The sequence below is a fragment of the Euprymna scolopes genome, chromosome 6, assembly GCF_053919585.1.
Source record: "Euprymna scolopes isolate OS-2025 chromosome 6, ASM5391958v1, whole genome shotgun sequence".
Lineage (NCBI taxonomy): Eukaryota > Metazoa > Mollusca > Cephalopoda > Sepiida > Sepiolidae > Euprymna > Euprymna scolopes.
Window position 1 is genome coordinate 30,144,868 of NC_136487.1, and position 17,825 is coordinate 30,162,692.

General features: G+C 35.0%; 1 protein-coding gene across 2 annotated transcripts in view; it reads right to left on the reverse strand.

The window, feature by feature from the left end:
• Positions 1–8,994: 8,994 nt before the first annotated feature.
• The window catches only part of LOC145277600 (arachidonate 12-lipoxygenase, 12R-type-like), a 162,243-nt gene continuing 153,412 nt past the window's right edge, over positions 8,995–17,825 (reverse strand). Inside the window, exons 16-17 of one of the 2 annotated variants that reach the window (XM_080129117.1) lie at positions 15,298–15,461; positions 8,995–9,318 (exon numbers count right to left, since the gene is read on the reverse strand). In XM_080129117.1, the coding sequence (XP_079985243.1) occupies positions 9,204–9,318; positions 15,298–15,461 (279 nt within the window). In that variant the 3' untranslated portion in view covers positions 8,995–9,203. The remainder of the gene's footprint in view (positions 9,319–15,297; positions 15,462–17,825) is intronic. The other variant, XM_080129118.1, reaches the window with a different exon arrangement.

The window sequence follows — 17,825 nt, forward strand, 5'->3', positions numbered from 1 at the left end:
ATACATCGGTAAACACCGTATGGTTTTCGAGCTGAATAAACATGTTACATTGAATAAAAACACGAAAAATATATCCAGTTTGGTAGAAAAGTAACTTATCTTGCCTTTGATAACATGTATTTGTTATATATTTGGTTTTTGACAACTTTTTCGAATTTATGTGTACAGTAATACAAACCCGTTTTTCGAGCTGAATAAATATGCTACATTGAATAAAAACACGAAAAATATATCCAGTTTGGTGGAAAAGTAACTTATCTTGCCTTTGATAACATTTATTTGGGTAATCTCCAAAAATACCGTTAGGGCTTACAACATGGCCGCCAGAAGAGTCAACAAAAAACTGCGAATAAAATATATAAAACTCGTAATTTCTGTTTTTAAAGTGGGTTGTCAATTTTCTTTATGAAATATACTTCCAAAATAAACTATTACAGTCGTTTAAAACATAATAGAAGTATTATTTTTTATTTTTTAAAAACAATGTTTACAAAATGTCTACGAACGTGCGTAGACATTTTGTAAACATTGTTTGGTTGCCATAACAACGTGACGGTAGTGAACGTGTGTGTGTGCGTGTGTGCGCGTGTGCTTGCTAGTACTACTATTAAGTTTGTCGGAGCGTTTGATTTCGTGTAGTTTAGTTTCGTATTTTTTTAATTTGTGAATAACAAGTTATTAAAAAATTAAACCCTTCCAAGATGGACAATAAATAAAGCCATAATATTTTATGGTAAAGGTAAGAGCGTAGAAACCATTGTTTTTTAGGAGATGTGATTATTGGATTAACCAATCAGAAATCGTCTGTGGCACACACATCTCTGTTTTTATAGATATATAGATATAGATAGATAGATAGAAGAAGATAAGATAGATAGATAGAAGATAGATAGATAGATAGATAGATAGATATAGATAGATTTATTATTCGTTAAGTCTTATAACTATGCGCTTAGATAATGTAATATCTTGATTTTTCTTTAGTTTTGTAATTTTTTTATTGTATGATTTTATACTAGCAGTTCCACCGGCTTTGCTCAGGCCCTATGTACCCTATGTTAATATGTATATAATAAAAAGTGTGCATATGTAGGTAATGCTATTCTATATAATAGGGTTTCTTAACTACCATGGAAAAAGTTAGTAGTGACCGCAGACGTCTATTTTTTATTAACTTTGACTCCAATATTAACCCCTAAACATTTATTGTTTTGGGCTCAAATTGAATTAAAATGTTTGACTCATGTCCAAGTAACCTACATCGAAAATTTCAAGTGTTTGGACCCAAAATTGGCAGAGGAGTTTGGTAGAATCTGCAAAGGTGAACTCTTTACACCTTGACCTCTTGTCAGTGAAACATTCGCCTAAAAACTGAATAAACCGCTCACTGCATGTTTCACTACTCTTTATATATAATTTCAAATGGTTAGACCCAGATATATTTGAATACTTTGCTAGAGACCGCAAAGATAAAATCTTTAGAACTTTGACCCCTTGGAAGTCAAATTTTTTGCCAAAAACCGATTAAAAATCTAGCCCTATGTCTGAATACCTTTTATGTAAAATTTCAAATGATAACACAAAAAATTGGCTGACATATTTGTTAGAGACCGCAGCTATCATTTTTTTTATAAACTTTGACCCCAATTTTTACCCTTTACTGTTTTGGGCTCAAATCAAATGATTGTTACATTAAACAATCATCGCAGCTTTCTTTTTCTTAAATTTTGATTTAATAAAAATATCGCGTACTAAATTATGAAGAACAAATGAATGGATCTCTTAGTAAACGAGAGTTGTCGCTCTCTCTCTGCACAGTGACGATTTGTAAAACAGCGCCTACTAGCTGTATATGCCTGGCGTTTTCAGTTGAAACATATTGGCGGACAAATAATATTTGATACACTGAATATCTTTACTTCCTACGATTTTCTTGAAATTGAATAACATTGGATTCCTGGAAGAAAAAAACACATCAATTCTCGTCTATGAAAATTAAAGAGGCAATAACTCTCATTCATTAAAGGGTAAATAAGTTAAATATTCTTATTTTATGATATTGAAAATAAATTTAAGAAAAATAAATAAATCAACTTTTTAAAATTTCTGAATAGTAAAATTAAAACAATTCTATCACAGCAAACAAATAATAATATAGATCTACTTATTTAAACATATTTTAATATAATATGCAAATAAGGTATTTTCTCGAATGTAAATATCCTTTGAATAAATAGTATACATAGAAACTGTGTAAAACCCATTTTTCTTCCTGAAAATTAATTTGCGAAACACTGTACCTTTTGTATATATACTTCACATTTTGAACAAACGGACAGGAATACTTCTTTATTTATAAACTAGCCGAGGGTGCTGCTTTGCCTGGTCGTAAAATACGCTGGAATATGATATTTTAATTTGCGCAAATTTTGTAAATATCATTATAGACTCGTGATTTCCAAAGTAAAGTAAAGTATTTATAAAAAAAATATAAAGTATTATTTATAAAAAAATATAAAGTATTATTTTCCAAAGTAAAGTATTTGGATGCCATCAACTAAAATCGAAACCGAACATAAAACTGCAGCATTTAAAGCTGGTGACGTTACCACTGTACAAACGTGACATGCATATGAACTGATTTAAAAGAGTGTAACGATTTTTTTCAATTTTGACCTCTTCTTAATTGGCTAAAGACCCATAAAAGGGTGGTCGATAAATACTCCAATCATTTGAGGCTCGAGCGCCGCTCTGTGGTTTTTAATTTCGGGAGAGATCGAGTTTGAAAATAGCGGAGAGATGCGCCCGGCTTTTATCGGTCGCAAGATACATTTAAATATATATTGATTCGTCAAGATTTCGTATATATTTTTATAGAGTCGTGATTTTAAAAGAAAAAAAAACATTTGGGTGCCACCAGTTTGAATCCAAACCGTTTCTAATTGTTTTCTAAAAAGAAACGCGTTTTCTAATTTTGAAGTAAACGTTTTCCCACATTCATTTACAGAAAAAAACTTGCCGACGCCATTCAATTTTTAAGTATATTTTACTTTTCAAATAGTCATACTAATAAATTCAACGCATAGTGTCAACTGTTAGCATTTGATAGACTATCCTGGTCGCAGGTAACCAAATGTGATAGGATCTCTTGCCAAGGGATACTTTGTTACGTAAGAGTCAATTCCCGGTCGACAGCGACTAAATGTAATTTCTTCGTATGGCAGAATCCCGTTGATCGATTTGGTTGATATACCGTCGCCTCGCCGGTCGTTCACTCTAGAAGGAAAAGCAATTTCATGCACACAAAAGAAAACAACCCAGTGCTCTAGTCTACTTTATAAATTTCAAGAAAAAATGATATACAAATATATAATTATGTACAATTGTCTCACAGTTCAATGTTCAATAATGTCTTACCCATTAAGTCTATAAGTGGATTTCACTTCTCTCTTCGATATAGCGGTTAGGTTGGCGTGGGAGAAAGTAGTGATTCTCTGAAAGTTGCTCTGTCTCAAACTTTCAACAATTGACTGACTCAAAAAACTGTCGTTTTTCGACTGAACACTCCATTGGTATACTCAGGGGAGAGGTGAATCCGAGGTTTTGCTCTGGACCAATTGTATCCAACAATGTCACCCCAGGGGAGGTCCAACTCTGCGAGTGTACCTGTGGATCTGAAAACGTTCTCATGGCCCCATTAAGCCACCCCCGTGAGACCCTGGGTCGACGCACTGCACTTGAATTATAAATATCCTCTCTCTAAAACCATGAGTCATTATTGGTTTTTGAGTTCACATTTTAATTCATAAACATGAAAATCACAAACCTAATCTTTTCTCTCAGCAGGGGTTTTCGCTGTCGCCCGGGCACACCGATGATAATTGAAGAATAAAGGAATCATATCTGCCCGGCTTTCTTCAATACCTCGGGAGTCTGGAGCTTAACCGCTCCCTTGAACGGTCACGTCACATTCCGCCCCGCATAGACTCGCAGTTTCTTGAGGAAACGGATGAGCCTAATTCATCCAATTCACACCGTCTCCGTCTCAACCAACCTCTCACTACACCCAATACCAGCTGGTTCCATCGGCCGCCTTTCATTAGTTGTTTGTCTGTTAAAAAAATATATTTCGCCTTCGAGTTAAACAACAACCATTCTCAGGTGATGGGTTCCCACATTATCTTGTCACCCGAGAAATTCCTTTTCTGGGCTTCTTTAGAAGTTCAAAAGTTTAAAAGTTCAAGATTCTCAAAGTTTCAGCATTTATTTTTCAATTGAAATTATAAAAATTACTTAAATTTTTCTTTTTACTAAAATTCAACAGATCAATCGTTGTCCTTCTCAGTCAATAAAATGTGCCCCTTTTTTTTCAACATTATTATCAATAAAATTCCACAGTTAAATTATTGTCGTTCTCAAAATGTACTCTGTCTTTTTTTAATCAAAATTATAAAAGTAACTCATTTTTTTAATCAAATTAGAAAATCATGCGTTTTTTTTCAATCAAAAATTATAAAAGTAATATAGATTTATTTTCAATCAAAATCATCACATTCAAATATAAAAATCACAATTTTTTTTCAATCAAAATTATCCTAATCAAATTATAGAAGTCACATATTTTACAAACAAAATTATAAAAATCACATATCTTCTTTTTCAAACAAAATTATACTATGCATTGGTTGCCTCGCTCTGTAATTGGATAGCGTCCAGAGATGTCGAGGCTCAGTTGCTGGAAGGGATACTGCGAAACGTCTGCTTCTGCCAGCGGAGCATGCGGTTGGTATCTACTGTGAGTCTGACATCGGTTTATCCACTCTACTCCTGGGCCAGTCCCGGCCAATAGTAGTTCATAAATAATAACGCATAGTTCTTTCTGATTCCCAAGTGTCCTGCCCTCTCATGGACTTGCTCCAGGATTTCTCTCCGTAATTGGGCTAGCATGAACTATTTTTAGTCCCATTTCCCCGTCCCGACCAGCGATATAGTACAGCTAGCCTTGGTGAAGAGTGTATTTTTTAGTCCGCCCCTTCTCTACACTGGCCCTTAGCCGGCTAACTCTTTATCTCCTTGATCCCTCTTGATAGTTTCGACCCAGTGTGGATATGCCATAGTCTTCGGCTTCGTTTGTATCAGTATCAGTCCATTCCGGCTTTTCCTTCAAGGTATGGGAATTGATCACTCCTATCTGAAAAGCCCTGTCATCCACACCCAGTTCTAATTGGATAGCTTCACATTCTACTACTCCGAAATCCGGGGCAAAAGGTCCGCGAATGTATTCTCCTTTCCTTTCAAGTACTCGATCCGACACGGATAGCCGGATCTTCTTATTCATCCCGTCCGCCTCAAATAGGTATTTCAGGGGTTTGTAGTCACTTTTCACCACATACTCAGCCTCGCTTAGATAGTAGTTTTGCTTTTGTACGGCATATACAATCGCAAAAGTCTCCTTTTCAATAACCGGCCATCTTTTCGTGGTCTCGAATAGCTTATGCGACAGGAAGTATATTGGGATCTCTTCTGGTATGCTAGGCACGGGGCCTTTCTTCTCGGGACACGTCTGGGATAACACATCCCCTATGCACGTGTCACTAGCATCCGAATATAAGACCATATGCTTACTCAGATCCGGATACGCCAGTGACGGTATAGCAGTTAACTGATCCTTCAGGGCCTCGAAAGCCCTCCGATATTCTGGGGTCCATTTGTAACGGACATGCTTTTTCGTTAAGGCTATTATAGGAGTGGCTAACCGACTAAAGGTAGGCGTAAACCTTCGGTAATAGCCAATCATCCCTATGAGTTCCGCACCTGTCGTACTGTCTTTGATTCTGGCAGGGACCTGATAACTTCTACTTTATCATTATCAGACGTTATTCCCATCTCATCAATTACAAACCCCAAGTACTTGGTTTCATCCTTGAGGAACTGAAACTTTGGCAGCTTTAGCCTCAATTGATGTTTACATAACTTCTCAAATACTTCCGTCAGGTGTTCGAAGTGTTCCTCAGGGGTCCTTGAAAAAATCATTATATCATCCAGATACGCCACAGAAAACCCCTCCAATTCCTTTCAGGGAACCTTTTTTTTACATCTGCTGCAGACTGTTTTCAACTGGATTGTCGATTTTTTTCTGCTGATGTGGGGTTTTACGAATTAGTAGAAATTAAACCCAAAAGTATATGAACATGAAGCTAGCACATCTCATGCTCAAGTGTTTCTCAATTGGAAAGATCTGGAGATCCGATTGCTAAAGGGAAGGTAGTTGACAAAGTAGAGCAACATCTTATTAAGAAGTAAATTCTAGCTAGATTGCTGGACATCATCAGGTTTCTCGCCAATCCGTATCTGGCACTAGGGGGTCACCGGGAAAACATCCATAATGATGAAAGAGATCAAGAAACCGAAGGGATTTTTTAGAATTGGTAAATTTATTGGCCAAGTATGACCCTGTGCTCCGTGAACATTTGGTGAAAGTTAACCTGGGAAAGAAAATCGATGCTTCTTATCTGCCATCAGAAATTCAAAATGAATTCATGAGCATTTTGCAAAGAAGGTGAGAAAGAAAATCATCGAACAGATCAAGGAAAGCAAATATTTTTGCATAATTTGTATAGCACTTCTGATTTATCTCACAAAAAACAGATGAGTGAGGTGTTGCGCTACGTAAACATTGACGAAAATAAAGTGACAATGGAAGAGTCGTTGGTCTGCTTCATCAAGAAAAAGATAAAGCGCGGAGGACATTTCATAACTGATTTTGAGAGAACTGGAGAACGATGGGATTCAGATTGGTGACTGTATTGGCCAGGCATTTGACAATGCTGCTATTAGGGCAGGCCACAGATCGGGTGTGCAGAAACGAATCTCTGAAATCAACCCAAAACCTCTATTTGTGCCATACATTAACTATTCATTAAATCTGGCTTGTGTACATGCTGCTTCTGTAGCGGTCCACTCTGTTACATTTTTAGCATACTGGACCGATTATTCTCGTTCTTTTCTGCATCTACACATCTCTAGGACGTATTGATTCAGTTGACCGGTCTAAGTATCAAGCAGACTGTGGTAACTAATGGGAATAATCGAGCAATGCTGTAAATTTTGTGGAAAAATAATTATTGGAAGTCGTCATTGCCCTGGAACAGCTCAATGAAAAAGGAGACACTGCAACCACAAGATTAGATGCATCTTTAATTCTTATTGTTTATTAACAAGTTAAACGCAAAATACAAAAATACAAAATGCAAAATATAAAAATACAATTTTAAAATGAGAAAAAAAAATGTACTTTTTCGGTAAAACGAATAGCATTAAAAATGTTATATACTTTCAATATAAGGAATAATACAATTAAATAAATTTTATATTTTTTAGCGTAAGTCATTATATATGAATTGTTTGCACCTAAACAGTTCTATGATCTTAATAGTGACACTATAAAAAATCCACGTGGAAAATGAATCAACTGTAAACAATGCATTCCAATTAGTATTAGTTTGTTGCATAATTTCCCGCCGTTTTTTTTAACAAAACAAAGGAATTTTAACAGCAAAAGTAAGTTCGTGTGGAACCCAAGCTCCAAGGTTTTGTGTGACTCCCATCGACTGAAGGTGGCGTGAACTTGTAGCAAAATCACAACTCACATTTTCACCCAATTCTCTATATGTCTGATGGCCATTTTCCTTCTAAAGAACCCTGAGTTGGTTTTAGTCCATCTTGATTTGTTTTTCGCAACGAGGAGCGGAATGCAGGTCAAAATTACCGTGTTTGAATCTGATGAACCAATTTCGAACAATTCTCTCAGCTATAGCGTTTTCTCCATATACGGCACAAATACCATTGGTCACTTAACTCGGATTTTAACCTCGACTAAAGGCGAAAAAAAGGATGTTTCGAAAATGTAATTTTTTATCAACTTGACAATTCATTTGTCGGTTCGGAACAACGAGAGAAATTATGAGTAAAAAAAGGATGGCCATTATCTTGTCGAACAGAATACGTACTTTCGAACGATATATAACACTTTTCCAAATATTCAAACATGTTTTCGAACGAATATTTTTTATCAATCGGCGGGGACTTATGCAACAACCTGATATATATATATATATATATATATATATATATATATATATATATATATATATATATATATATATATATAATTTTCTGTATAAGCATTTACAATTTGCGTAATATTAAGCAAGATATTTTGCTTCCAACTGTTCTGGGAAGTGACTCGATAAATGTACATATGACGCAATGTGTGTAATTGCTACATTGAGATCGGAACCTTTGTAAATACAAGGTATCTTCCCGAAGTCTTCTTTATCTGTCGACGTCACGGATATTGGTATTAGTAAGTAAACGACTTGAAGGGAACATATGATTAAAGAGTGCCATTTTATCTTGCGAAAGTAAATGAAGGTATCATTTTATTTTTATTGTAAATTTAATTAAAGTAATTTTGTGACCGTAATAACAAACATTGTCAAAATAAATGAAAGAACAATTTATGTTATATTTTCAAGAATCAATGTACGTGTTTCTTATTTCGTACTCTATTCATACAGGACCCTAAATTTCCGTTTTATATATATATATATTGCCTTTGATGTACTTTAATTCGCTATTTTCATCTCTTTTAATGTTGACTGACGTCGACGTTTCCCTTCAGTCTATCCTCGTTTCTTCTCGTCGTCGATCATATCATCTGGTTAGCTAAATGAATAAAACGTATTTTCATGCAAAAAAGACACAAAGATGCGTTCGCTGGAAGTTTCTGAAAAATGTTATTTTTGGAAAAAAAGTTACCTATCCTCGAATAATTAATTATTCAACTGTATTTTTCAGTACCCCCTCTCTCTTTGTTCACTTTCCTTTTTTTCTCTATCTTTTCCCGCGCACGTGTTTACGGCGAAGAAACATGCCACGTTTAACTTATGCCAAATAAATTAAATTAGTATTAGTAATTACATATATTATTAATTTTTTGCACCTAAATATTTCTGTTAGTTTATTAGTGACACAATAAAAGAATAGACGTTGAAAATAAATCAACTGCAAACAATGCATTTCGATTAGTATATATTAATGTTTGCGTTTCTATGTAGGCATTTACGATTTACTACTTATGTTTAGAATACGTAATGACAGTTGTTTTTTTTTAGATCATATAACTTTGTTTCTCAAGCTTATTAGATACTAATTGCATTCGGGATGTTCTCTGGAAGTAATACTTCATATGGGAACGCCTTTTGCATGTTTCTCTGGTGTATTTTAGCAGATGCTTTTCGGAGTTCTGCTCGAAACCTGGTAAGATAAAAAAGAAACGATTATATGTGCATTTACCTTAAACATCCCAATTGTTATTCTAGAGAAAAGAATATGTTAATGCTGATAAATATGATTTCTTTTTATAATTAGTACATGGTAAATCATTATGAGCGTTCTTTGTATTTTAAAGGCGGCAGGTAAATCGTAATAGCAACAATTTGTTATCATTGAAATGGTAAATGACTGTTTTTACTGGGATTGTACATACATAGATTGAAACGGGTGTTGTACTTTGTTTGAAGCATTGTGTGTAGTGTTAAAGGACATGTGTTTGTAGGCTATGCTGATGCAGTTCGTGAGAAATACCGTGGACACGAATTTGTATATAAAAATAATGATGACGATTTTAAAATAAATTGGGAATAATTCCAAATTATCATTTTTTTTATTTTTTTATTATTTTGACCCAAAACAATGCTCATTGCCACTTTGATGTAGGGGGCTACTATTAGGGACACATGCTACAGGGGTACTAGGTGGGCAGTTGGGCAGCAAGATGTCGGTTCACGTTACACTTGAACTTCTGCATGTCAGTACAGTTGGGGAAGCAGGAACCTGATAGGGAGTTCCAAAGGCTAGCGGTTCTGGGGAAGAAACTACTGGAGTAGAAGTCTCTCTACTGTGAAGGGGTGGGATTGTACTGCTTGTTGGGTATGTCGGGGGTATTTACGTAGAGGGGGTACAAATGCTTGCAGTTCGTCGGAACATTCACCGTTAAAGTACTTCTAGAACAGGCATAGTGATGCTACATTGCGTGGATGCGGCAGGGGCTGAAGCTTAGATGACAGTTCAGGACATATTACGTTGACAACTCTCTTTTGAACCTTGTCTAAGAGTGAGAGACCAGTAGCAGAGGCACCGCCCCAAATATCACAACAATACTCCATAAATAGGCGAATGGTGGGCTTATGAAGTTACAGGATACTTTCAGGCGTCAGTAGCTTTCTAGCACGGTAGAGAGAACTTACCTTTTTCGCAGACGTGCTGGCAATGCTCTCAATGTAATTTTTCCAACTCATGTTTACTGTGAACATTAGGCACTGGAGTTTAAAATATGTGCTTTCAGATAAAGAGTCTTTGTCCATTGCTATTGGTGGTAGAGAAGGTTTCTTGTAGTTATTGAAGGAAACAAGTTTAGTCTTGGCAGCATTGAATGTGACCATCCATTTTTGTCCCCATTCCACTAGAGATTAGGGGTCATCCCCTAGTGTTTCTGCCATTTCTTTAGATATGTGTTCATTTGTTTTCCCCTCGTGCCTGTTATAGAGCGTTGTATCATCAGCAAATATACCCATCTCAGACACAATTTTATCAGGGAGGTCATTTATGAATATCAGGAACAACAAAGGTCCGAGGATATAATCCTGAGTTTCTCCCGCATTTATATCATATTGTTTAGATGTACGACCGTCGAGGACAACTTGGATTTTTCTCTTACTTAAGAAGAATTTAATAACATGTATTCTTCCAGTGATACTATATGATCTAATTTTCCTTAGAAGACGATCGTGCTATATCCTATCAAAAGCCTTAGATATATCGAGGACTACTGCTCTAGCCTTCCCCGTTTTGTCCAGTGAAGTGTATATACGTTCAGAGAATACAATTTAGATATCTACTGTGGAACGGGCTTGCCTAAATCCATATTGATTGTCGGTCAGGAGTTTAGCAGTTGTAAGGTGATTGACTAGAGCTTGATTAATTAAGGACTCAAATATTTTGGCGAAAAGCGGGAAGAGGCTAATGGGACGATAATTTAATGGGTCAGTTCTTTTGCCTGAATTTTTGAAAACTTGTACCACAGAAGCGGGTTTCCAGCAGTCAGGAAAAGCAAGATTCATTAAGGCATTTGTTGTAGAGTTAAAAAGTTTGCAGAGAACTGGAGCAACCTCATCGGATCATTTTTTTAATAACACAACCGGGATGACATCTGGTCCACATGCTTTTGAGGTGTCTAGGTTTTTTATGATAGCATGTACCTGAGAAGGGTGATTTTCAAATCATCTAGTGCGGCGTCTGTCCGCAAAGAAAAGTCAGGGAGGGAGTGGTCGGCCGGGTCCAATGTAGAGTTTGAGGCAAATCGACTGGTAAGCAGATTAGCCTTCTCGGTTGCCGTGCAGGAAACCTCCTGATTTTTTGATAGTGAGGGAATTGTTGATTGGCCATTGTTTACTACACTGTTGTAGATTTTCCAAAAATCACGGGTTCCTAATTTCTGTGCTTCGGTGCGTTTTGTAGTGTTTTCCGTGTATTCTGTCTTAGCTGTCGCTATTTCTCTCTTACAATTACTTCTAGCTTCTATAATACTTCTGTCTGTTTGAACGGGACATGTGTCGGTTGAATCTGCCGTACACATGATGCCTTTGAGCAATGGCATCTGCACATATAGAAGTAAACCATTGGGAAGAGTAGGGTTTGCTATAGAATTTCAGTGTGGGGAAATGTGCTTCAAGTGCCGTTTTGGGGCATCTATAATGAGATCCCTGATGGCTTCCCAGTTAGCCTTTTTGTGGTATCTCGTTGTTTTGAGCAGTGGGTCTTTAGTTTTTGGTCGAGAATTTAGGGCGATTTCTACCATTATCACAGCGCGACCAGCATTACCGAGTGAGTCGTGGGCATCTCTTAAACAGTCCTCGGGAACTGAGGTCAAAAATAGATCTAGAAGTGAGGCATGTTGATCTTGCTGATATGGGAAACGTGTCGGATATGTAACCGTCTTTGATAGGGAATGAGATATAGAAAAGCTATGTGTTATGCTATCAGCTACGTCTATGTAAGCAGAAAATCCAAGCCAGTTATTGTGGTGGACAGTGAAGTTACTAAATACATGTACTTGTGCGCTAGTATCGAGGGAGAGTGCTATATCTATGCTGTCAGGGATTTTGTTAAATGGGGTACAGTCATGAGTCCAGGAAGAGCGGTAGAGAAAATACAAGTAGCTAATATTATGTTGCATGTTTAGTCTGGAGCACATAAAGCCCTAGTCGTCTGATTCTAGTTTTGTTTCTCTTTTTGTTTTTATCTATCGCCCCATTATTATAATTATTTAAAACTTTAAAAATTAATCTACGAATTGAAATTTTTAACACATTTGAAAAAAGTAGTTTTTGTGCTTTAATTTTTAATGTACAGCCTTTGAAATTTTTGTAAGGAGTGGGAGAATTGGTTGTTGCTTGTCGTAGAAATCGTAAATTAGTTGTAAAAAAGTAAATAATCATTTTCCCATCAAATCCTTTTATTCGGCGTTTTTGCGAGGTACGACCTCAATTTAATCTACGCGCACACAGGCGAGTAATAATTATAATAACGATTACAAACAATTATGCAATATTTCTCAGTCATTTTTCATTAAGTAGAAATGTATTAGTTTGACACGAAAGTTTTTGCGGAATTTTTTAATTTTTGTATTTCAAATGAGGTATTTTCAAATATTTTCGTGATAATACCTTTACTTTATATATCATATCGAAGAACGTCCCTTTCTCTATCAAACCGTTTAAATTGCAATTGTTTTAAAACAATTATGTCTTCACTTCAATATGTGAATAGAAGATGGAAAAAAGCAAATTTGCACAATTTTCTCATTTCAATTTAAGCTAGGCCGAAAAGCTGATGAAATAGCTCGCGATATCAAAGAAGCGTTTAGAACTACTCCTGAGCGCACAACCCAATCGTGGCTTAATAAATATCGTGGTGGCGACATGGGTCTTGAAGATGATGAGTGTATTGGTCAGCCATAGAATGTTGACAACGATAAATTAAGAACCTTAGTTGCAGCCAATCCACACACAACTGTTGTAATTAAACGTAGTGGATACGACGATTTCCAACCACTTGAGAGATGGGAAAACAAAAACGTGATAAATGGGTGTCTTACGAATTGAACAACAAGCAAAACAATGCCGTCGTGAAATAGCCTTTCTTTTACGCAACAAGAATGATCCGTTTTTCGACCAGGTTGTGACTTGTGATGAAAAGTGGGTTCTTTATGACAACCGGCAACGCTCAGTTCAGTGGTTAGACGCCGACGAAGCTGCACAACACTTCCCCAACCCAGAGTTGCACCAAAAGAAGGTAATACTGACTGTTTGATAGTCAGCGACTGGTCTCATCCATTACAGTTTTTTTTTTATGCAAGCGAAACCATTACGACGGAGAAGTACTGTCAAGAAATTGGTGGAAATGCATCAGATACTTTGACAACATACCCACCATAAGTCAAGAGAAAAAGACCAACCATATGTTGTTAAACCGACCCTGCAGAAGTTGAACAAATTGGGCTACGAAACCTTACCTTATCCGCCATACTCTCTAGTATTCTCACCTACTGACTACCTTGTTTTTATATATCTCGACAACTTTCTGCATGAAACATGCCTCAAAAACCTAAGCGATATCCCAAACGAATTCAGTGACTTGATCGCCAGCACAACGCAAGATTTTTTTTTTTTTGCATAAATACGTTTTGTATTGATTCTGGTGATACAGATTTCGATCCAGAAATCTTTGATTAGGCCGAGAATTTTTCTATCTGAAATTAAAAGTTAAAAACCGCAAGAACATTCTTGTCAACCTGATATATTTGAATATCAAAATAAGTAAAAAAAAAAATGAAAAAGTAAATAACACATGAATATAACAACAGTTAGGTTAGGCACTATTTGCCTACTTATTCTAATCTGATTTTACTTTCATTATAAAAATTAACAATTGTTTTCCTGTGAGTTAGAACTGATTAAATAATATACTTGTAAAACGCCTTTAAGGACACGAAAATTTCAAGATACGAAAGCCACGCCAGAAACAATCAATTTTGTCATGCTGTATTTGCTTTTACGTTTCACTATATTTTGTTTCCATTAAATATGGTGTTGTCTTTCCTTCGGACACAACAACAGAAAATAATCCTATTATCTGACTCAAGGAATTAAAATACAGTAAAATGAAACTTTCGGATTCTTACAAAAATTCTTACGCATTTATCTACACTCTTATGTGTGTGTGTGTGTTTGTGTGAATTCCTTCCTTATACGTTCCGAAACGACTGAGCTTATCTTTTGCAAATGTCACATTATAACATTTACTTCGATCGTTGCTGTGCTCTAAACAAAATGAAATTTGTCTGCGCCCACGCCTGTGATATATATAAACATCAGGGGAGATCACCACTGGTTACTTCCTATTCAGGGGATACCATCCCTGGTTGCCTCATCTTGTCAGGAGCAAGCAACTCATACTTATACACACACAAATGTAATTTATATATCTGACAGTGTTCTTAGATATATTCTGTACAGTAATTCATCCGATAATTATCAAAAATTGGAAAATCTTATCTAAAAAAATATAAAATGAATAATTTTTACAGATGACCATTCTATGTTACACCGGCAAAGGAGATAATAGATAATAGAATTTCAGCGAATCATTCCTTCATAAATAAAGCATATTTATTATTATCTGGAGATATAGCTAGTTGTAGAGTATTCGACTGCAGATCGGAATATCCCATGTTCAAGGCCGAGTGTATCTCACCATTTTATGTATTGTTTTTTTTCTTCTGATTAATAAGGTCAATTTACGAAAAAAAGGAGTGGTGTCATTTAAAATCACCGCAAATCAGTTATTTTTTTTTTTACATATATTAAAACTATACACTGAGTAGAATGACTTTTCCAGGGCATACATCATCAGCAGGCGTGATATTGTAAACAAACACAGACGAAATTTAATGAACGGATTATCATTATTATTTTTTTTTTATTTAAAAAAAATTCTTTTGTGTGAATTAGTCCATCGGTCAAACTTTTCCTAGTCATATATAGAAATCAATAAAGTATTATTCTTTAATGATACATGCATAGATTAAAATGTCATGTGGATGTGTATTGTGCGACCAGGAAACGCCGGGTGTCCAGCTAGTAAAAGATAAAGAAAACAAGTATAGCTACTTACTTGTCTAAAATTTTGAGAGCTTGTGGGTCATAAATGTACTGCACTTCGAAGTCCCCCAAAGAATCCGTGTTTTTTTGACTGAGAGTATTAGTCATGGACATTATGTTAAGGACGACGGCCGGATCAGGTACAGCTTGAACAAGATCAGATTCTGTTCGAGGATTCTGCGAAAAAAGACAGTAAAGTAAATTAATTAATGTTTCTACATTATAGCGTGATCTTGTGTCAAATTTTATTGGGAAGTCAATAATAGCCAACAGCCTTTTCAAAGATCAAATAAGTGTAAATATTTACAAGTCCGTTCAAAATTCATTTAAAATATATGTGTATTGATACATCGAAATTTCGGTTGTCAGAGTCACACTGTTTCGACTACTTTTCGACGGTTTCGGATAACGGAACTTTAAATTGAATTATTGATTGAATCCGAAAGAGGAAATAGTTCTCATGTGACAAACCATGCATTCGACATAACAATTATTCAAAATTTACCGAAGATTAAAGTTTTTCTCTATAAACAATTTTGTCTCTTGCGTATTAAAAAAAAATCTTTTTGAAGGTGACACTTTAGGATACACGCACTCCAAATTGTAAAGTTTACACAAAAATATTGTGCTTATGTTGTTCATTATTTTTCTTAAAATATGTGCTCTGCTATTTATAGTGGTTGGTTAATTTGGTTAGGGCAGAATTTATATATATATATATATATATATATATATGTATGTATATATATATATATAATGTGTGTGTATGTGTGTGTGTGTCTGTACATATGTGCGTGTGTGTATACATGTGTGTGACTGTCTGTGTGTAAGAAACTTGTTTGTGTGTGTGTCTCTGTGTGTTCGTCCTCGATTGACTCCGAAACGGCGGAGCCGATTTTAGTAAAATCCCACATATATGTACATTAAGTATCTGACAGTATTCTTAGATTGGTTTTATATTGGAATGTCTCTGAAAAATATCGAAAATAGAAAATCGAAAATCTGACAAAGATAGGAACAATTAGATTAACACTCTTATACAGTCTAACATCGCAAGTGCATTTGAAAAGTTTTATCACCGCACAAGCAGAAGGGAATTGCGTATAAAATAAAAAGTACATTATTTAATTAGTCAAGGGCGCGTTCGAAATGAATGTTTCTAATTAGAGCACAATCGGAGCAGGATACTTTACTTCTGAATTTCAAATTCGGATCAAGCCATTATATAAATATAATTTTATAAAATCAACGGTAGATTATCTACAGTGCAATGTAAATTATAATGTATTTTGCATTAAGTTACTGCAGAAAAGCATGTTAAGCTTCCTTCTGATGCACTGTGGCGGGTCCCGGACTAGAACAAACAATCAATAGAGTAGATTGAAAATTGAGAGTAATTAAATCGATTTAGATAAAAAAGGTATTGGAATTTTAGAACATTCGTTGATCCGCATTAAATCACAGGCAACGTGTGATTTCCTTGCTAATATATATATATATATATATATATATATATATATATATATATATATATATATACTAGCATGAGTATCCAGCGTTGCCTGGGCTTACATACAGTTCCGTTTGGAACACATCTGCTACACTAATCATTTTCATCATGGGTAACATGGATACCCTCATAACAATTCCATAAATAAAAGAACGGATAAAAACATGTAAATTTAATCGTTCCTTAAAAGAAGAAGTACCTGATACCCTCTCCACCAGATATTTCGGCAGAATGGATACAGATAAAAGAAACTATTTCCCGGATATTGAGTACTATAAATACCCACCCTAAAAATAAATAATTAAAAATAAATCATTAGAACTTTTGTTTCACTAAAGATAACAGCGAATGCCCGCGTGATCGCAAAAATAAATAAATAAATAAATAAATAAAAATAACCAAGTAGATAGAACTCCTAAAAAAATGAAGATCTATCAAGAATTAATTTCAAAACAATTAAATAAAATTTTTCATCATTTTATGCTTCTAATGTAATCTCCCTCCAAAATAACAAAAATGAATTTGTCATATGTTGGGGTTCATTTTGTTTATAAAAGTGTAAGGTGAAAGTACAGAATGGTGTCATAAAAATTAATTAAATTTATAATTATCTTATGTTTCAAATGTAATTCCCACGCCCACCAAACAAAAAAACTGTATTTGTCATGTTTTGCCCCATCCATCTCGATCGCTAAATTTGAAAAAAAAAATGCTAGAGATGATATATCTCGTTGAATGCTTTGTGGCCAAAAATGGGTGTTCATTTGTACTTAAAATTTATATAGAAAAGTGATCCCCCACTTTAAAATGTTATTTTTCCTTTTTTCGAAATTACTTCTTTCATATTATTTATAAAGATTGTTTAAATGTATTAGGGCCCCAAAAAGTAGGTCCTAATTTTTTAGGGGTTAAAAGACGCTGAGTCACGTCGTAAAAATTTACCTTATTTTTTGAATTAGAAATTAAAGTTTGTAATCGATGAGATTAACGTGAAAAAAAAAGAAAGAAAAGTGTAAATTGTGGAATTCACA